The sequence below is a fragment of the Carlito syrichta genome, unplaced genomic scaffold, assembly GCF_000164805.1.
Source record: "Carlito syrichta isolate Samal-C Ts95f unplaced genomic scaffold, Tarsius_syrichta-2.0.1 Scaffold304483, whole genome shotgun sequence".
Taxonomy (NCBI): domain Eukaryota; kingdom Metazoa; phylum Chordata; class Mammalia; order Primates; family Tarsiidae; genus Carlito; species Carlito syrichta.
In genome coordinates this window covers 360,091-366,265 of record NW_007248579.1, presented here as the reverse complement: position 1 = coordinate 366,265, position 6,175 = coordinate 360,091, and the positions used below count along the sequence as shown (strand labels likewise).

At 51.6% G+C, this 6,175-nt stretch overlaps 1 protein-coding gene across 1 annotated transcript in view; it reads left to right on the top strand.

Moving 5' to 3' along the window:
• RNF165 (ring finger protein 165) overlaps window positions 1-6,175 on the top strand; it is a 20,486-nt gene that overhangs the window by 11,825 nt on the left and 2,486 nt on the right. The window contains exons 4-5 of the mRNA XM_021713354.1: window positions 229-333; window positions 550-645. Of these exons, the coding sequence (XP_021569029.1) occupies window positions 229-333; window positions 550-645 (201 nt within the window). The remainder of the gene's footprint in view (window positions 1-228; window positions 334-549; window positions 646-6,175) is intronic.

Genomic DNA, 6,175 nt, shown 5'->3' with positions numbered 1-6,175 from the left:
CAATCCCCCGTGTGTCCTGCCTAACCCCACTCCTGCCCCCACTGCATCCTGACCCTCCCCGCATCCCACCTGCACCCCCTCCTGCATCCCACCCCCAGCTTGGTTCTTGAGGAAGAGAGAGGGACACAGGAGCAGGAAAGGCAGCTTCTCAGGCTGCGCTGACTGATGGTGGCTGAAGGAGAAGCCTGGACTCTCTGGGCTCTGTCTAAGGCATTGTCTCTCTGGCAGGTCGTCCATGAAATCCGAAACTACCCTTACCCTCAGCTTCACTTCCTTGCTCTCCAGGGACTAAATCCCAGCAGACACACCTCCGCCGTGAGAGAGAGCTACGAGGTATGTGGCTTGGTGGTGGTGGCTTCCCCATGGCGTGGAGGGAAGGGCCTGGGGAGCCGGCCCCAGGGCGAGAGTCTGAGCTAGAAGCAGGAAGAGCACCTCTCAGTATCAGACCCGTGCTTCCTGATGGCCGTGGGAATACTCGCCCTTCTCCTGTGCACACGCCTGTGCATTTGACTGTGCTTAGGACACACACCCATGCTTTTCTCTTTGCAGGAGCTGCTGCAGCTGGAAGACAGGTTGGGAAACGTGACTCGAGGAGCCGTACAGAACACCATCGAGAGGTTCACCTTCCCCCACAAGTACAAGAAGGTAGGTCTGCCAAGGCCAGCCTGCCCAGGCGGGAATGGGGGTGTCGTTCACTGACCCGGCCTGGTTGTCTACAGAGGGACACAGTCCCAAATCCAGAAGCCTTTGCTCTGGTTGGATGCTCTGAAGCTGGGATGCCCTCCCAGGGTCTTCTCACTGGCCATGCCAGGTGTGGCCAGGGGGGACATGGGGACCTCTCATCAGCAAAGGAGGAGGGCAGGGTGTGTGTGTGCATGTGTACTTGTGAATGGGTATATTATGGATGCATACATATGCAGGCGTCGGGCTTATGCATGTTTGCACCTAAATGAGACGGGCAGAGTGGGTACCTGCCCAGAAGGCCAAGGGTCACCTTGAGAATATAATGTCATGTCTTCCTCACTGTGAACAGACAGGCAATTGAGGCTTCCAAGCAGGGGCTCCCCAACCTGACTGAGCAGTAGGCTCTCCTGGGCAGCTTTTATTTCTTTATCTTTATTTTTATTTTTTTGAGTTGGAGTCTCATTCTGTCACCCAGACTGGAGTGCAGTGGCCGCTCCCGGCCACCGCAGCCTCGACCTGCTGGGCTCTGGCAATCCTTCCGTCTCAGCCTTCCAAGTAGCTGGAACTACAGGCACGCGCTACCATGCCAAGCTAATTTTTTTTTTTTTTTTGATTTATTGTAGAGATGTGGTCTCGCCAAGTTGCCCAGGCGGGTCTCGAACCCGCGGGCTCAGGCAATCCACTCACAGCCTCCCAAGCACAGGTTTTCAGGCTGAGCCACCAAGCCCGGCTCCTGGGGAGCTTTTAAAGCCACAGAGTCACAGGTTGTACCCTAAGCCTATACAGGTAGAATCCCCAGAGTTAGGTCCCAAGAACGTAGGGTGGCATCAAAGCCAGGCATCTGAGTTTTGAAAACATTTAAAAATCAAAATAAATGAAAAGTTTTGGAAGCAACCAGGATGTCCTGCAACCGGTAAATAAATAAACAGGTACATCCATGCGATGGAATAGTATTCTGAAATGAAAAGAAATAAACTAGGTCATGGAAAGACGTGGAGGCACCGTAAGTGCACATTACTAAGTGAAGAACGTCACCCTGCACAGGATACATGCTGTGTGATTCCAACCATAGGACATTCTGGAAAAGGCAAAACCACGGAGACAGTAAGAGGATCAGTGGTGGCCTGCAGGGAGGGGAGAGGGACAGGTGGGGCACAGGGAACTTTTAGGGCAGCGGAAGCATTTGGTGTGATGCCAGGATGGTGGACGTGTGACTCTCTGCGTGGCCAAAACCCACAGAAGGAGCAGCACAAAGAGTGAAGCCGACAGGATCTAATGGACATTGGTTCATAACAGTCTGTCAGTATTGCTCCCTTGATGGTGACCAGTGCACCCCATGGCGGGAAGCTACGTGTTGGGGGAGGGCATGCGGGAACACACTGGACACTTTGGTCCGTTTTCACGAACACTAGCACTGCTCCTGCAAGTAAAGTCTGTTATACAAACTTTAAAATAAAACACCACCAGGGGAAATGAAAAGCTTGCCAGGGGTTAAGAACCAGAGAGCAGGACCACGTGTGCTGTGGCCAAGCCAGGGCCACCTTCACGTCAATGTGGGCCTCAGTTCTGCCGTCCTAGCTGGGTGACCTGGGACAACCTGCTCGGCGCCTCCGGCCCCTCCCCCTGCCCTTTCCAGGGTGAAATGGGAGCTATGCGATGCGATCAGTGGCCACAGCGTGCAGTGTGCGGCATCCGATGCGAGGGTGCCTGTGAAGGGCTCGCTGTGCACAGCGCCTGGCCCCAGCTGAGTGCTTAGCAGGGGGAGCTGCTGCTACCCAGTCCCGAGAGACTGTCTTGCCCAGGTTTGCCCGCGAGCCGGTGGTGGCACTGTTAGGACTGTGAATCTTGGTCTGAGCAGCTCTTAAGAGAAGAGGCATTGGGCTTATTCTTAGATGGGTTGAACCGCCCTGATCGAGCATCAGCTGTACAGTCAGACACTGGATAGTGTGCTGATAGAGGGAATGCCCTCCGGGCCCCGGACAGAGGGTGTTCACTCCTGCCAAGGGCATCCCTCTCCTGCCATCATCTCAACAGCCCACAAGGAAGCCATGAAAAGAACCGGCACTGAGCACGAGAAGGGGACTGGACTGAATCAGAGACAGGGGGCGCACGCAGAGTTAGGAGGGTGCAGGGAATGCAGTGATCATGAAAGAACACGGAGCACCTCGCATGAGGAACGGCAAGCTAGGACCCAAGTAAAACGCGGGAAAAATCTTAAAAATGTAAACCGAGAGTAAATAATGCAAATAAAAAGTATGTTTTAAAATAATAATAGCACGATAAGAATAAAAATATATAAAATATGGAGAATTCAGATAGATGTTTTGCTGACTCTCCTGGAATAGGAAAAAAAATTTTAAAAAGAAAAACAAACTAGACAAGAATAAAAACTAGGGAAATATGTGAAAGCAACATATAAAATCAAAATCAATAACCTCATCGCCCAAAGGGAATGCTGGTGAAATGAGAAGGTGAGGCAAATGGGGTCCAATGCGCGTTAAAATAAATCAATGCTGAAAAATTAAAGCTCAGAAAAGAGTTATGTAGACATGGAAGGCAAACAAAAGCCAGAAGATCTGAAAGATCAAAAATACAAAATAGGAACCAGGATTAAGATTTGAAAAGGGCCAGCGGCTTAAAGAAGTATAGATTAGACTGCAAAACCGAATGTAGGGAATGTTAAGCTGCAAAACCAAATGTAGGGAATGTTAAGCTACAATTATTAATTATACAAAAGAAATCAAGAACGATGATAAGGAAAAACTATAGAAAAAATGGATACATAGTTGAGTCTTAATGGTATCTTTTATAGGACATCCCTCTTCTAGCAGGGCCGGCAAAAAGAAGGCCACGTCTTTCACCAGCACAGCTGGCCCCTCCACAGCTGTCCTCCACACAGCTGGCCTCTTAAGCAGTCAGGTCACCATGGAACTGTGGATGTAATTCTGAATTCCTGGATTCTGGCTAAGCGGAAGTTTGTCAAGAAGCCCAGCATGGTGTGAGTGGAGCGAGTCTTCAGGGCACGGCAAGGCTGAGAGCAGAAGGAATCGACTTTCTTGCGTGTCCCTGTGAGGTTACGACATTCCCCAGATGGGCTCAGACTAGGGAACTCCAATGTTTAGGGTCAGAAGCCAAAGTAGGGAGACCTGGCATCCAGGCCTGGCCCCAGCATCAGTCTCGGGAGTGGGTGGGGCTTCGTCTTGCGACCCTTCAGAGTTTTCTCTTTGCAAAGTGACGTTGGAGTCTACTTATCCTGGGAGATTGGCAGAATGGGTAGTTCTCTTCCTGTGGTTATGGCCAGACTGTTTCATGGCATGGCGTGGAGGTAGGAGCACTGGTGGGCTGGTGTCGTTCACTAGTCAGAGTCCTTCTTCCCCAGAGCATCTTCTGAGTACCGACACACTTTGCACTTGGCCAAGCATGGGGCAGTCCTTGGAGAAGGGAGAACCGTGGGCCCACACCGTCTGACCTGGAGACTGCACAGAGGTTCGCTGTTGTCAAATGATTTGCTTAGAATTAGCAACAGGACAATCGAAAGCCAGCAAGTCCAAGGGGGACCCCCCCAAACCCAAATTATCTTCGGGCGGGCGGGCCCCTTGCAGTCCAAGCTTCCCCCAAGGCGAGTGTTCTAGGAACCCATAGGCATCCATGTCCAAGCTAGTGTTGTTGTGAGAGGCTGCGTTCAGCGTCAGTGCATTTTTCTGGAGGTTCCTTCAACACGTTTGCCCGCTTCACAATGAGTGGCTCACGAGCACGCTTGCCTGTACTACACTGAGTGTTCGGCCAAAAGCAGCATGACCCCTGTGCCCCACCCTCTCGGTTCACCCACACTCACTCCAGCAAATTTTTTTTTGCTTCCCTGGATGAAAACAGTCCTCAAAGGGAAACGTTTTGCCCATGCGGAAGAGGTGGAGCAAAAAACGGCAGAAGCACTAAAAGGCATCAGAGTGGACGAGTTCAAAAACTTTTGAACAGTGGGAAAGCTTCTTGATAGGTGTATGGCATCCAGCGGAGAGTCCTTTCAAGGTGACGGAAGCTCAAACATGTAGGGATAAATGCACAATTTCTTTTCTTGTCTTTTGAATTGGAGTCTCACTCCATCGCCCAGGCTGGAGTGCAGTAGCACGCTCACAGGCACCCCAGCGTCGACCTGCTGGGCTCCGGCGATCCTTCCGCCTCAACCTTCCGAGTAGCCAGAACTACAGGCATGCACTTCCACACCCAGCTTATTTATTCATTTATTTATTTATTGTAGAGATGAGGTCTCACCAAGTTGCCCAGGCTGTTCTCGAACCTGTGAGCTCAGGCAATCCCCTCACCTCATCATCCCGAAGTGCTGAGACTACAGGCTTCAGCCACCACGTCCAGTTCACAATTTCTTTTTTTTAATTTTTTAGTTTTTGAGTTGGAGTCTCACTCTGTCGCCCAGACTGGAGTGCAGTGGCCGCTCCTGGCCACTGCAGCCTCGACCTGCTGGGCTCCGGTGATCCTTCCGCCTCAGTCTTCCGAGTAGCCAGAACTATAGGCGCACTACTACACCCGGCTAGTTTTTGATTTATTGTAGAGACGAGGTCTCGTCAAGTGGCCCAGGCGGGTCTCGAATCCGTAGGCTCAGGCAATCCTCTCGCCTCGGCCTCCCAAAGTGCTGGATTACAGGCTGAGCCACCGAGCCTGGCCCACAATTTCTTACATATAAATTCCGGGTTTTTTGCGTACCCCCTCGTATACACAGAGTGTTACGTGATTGCTCTAAGGGAGGCCTATCTCAGATGAGCTTTCTGTGCAGAAAGAGAAACCCAACAGTGTAAGATAGATCTCAACGAGGCGGGACAACTCGTAAGAGTAATACTAGGTGGGAGGCTTCTACCTTCATCCAGTTGTGAGTGAATACATGACTATACATTGGTTGAGTGAAATAATGAATGAATGAAGCCCGCTGGACCCGAAGGCGGGGATCTATGTTGTCAAGGGTGCAAAGAGGAGTGGACAGAGTAAGGGGACCGGAAAAGGGGAAGCTGTGTGTGCCTGAGTCAGCTTTGCAAAGGATCGACAGCTTATGACCCCAATTCCCTTCCAATCTCTGTGTCGTAGTCAGCTCCTGGGACGGCAACAGTGAAGTCCACTTGGCCTCGCCCTCAGCTCTTGCTCTCCTGCAGCAACGGGGAGGAGCTGGGAAGGAGGGCTGGGTGTTACTTAAGAACTTAAAAAGAAGCCAAGCACGGAGGCTCATGCTTGTCACCCCAACACTTTGGGAGGCAGAGGCGAGAGGACTACTTGAGCCCATGGTTTCTAGACCAGCCCAGGCAACTTGGCGAGACCTCGTCTCTACAATAAATAAAAAAAATTAGCTGGGCATGGTAGCATGTGCCTATAGTTCTGGCTACTCGGAAGGCTGAGGCGGAAGGATCACTGGAGCCCAGCGGGTCGAGGCTGCGGCGGCCGTGAGTATGCCACTGCACTCCAGCCTGGGCGACAGAGTGAGACTCCAGCA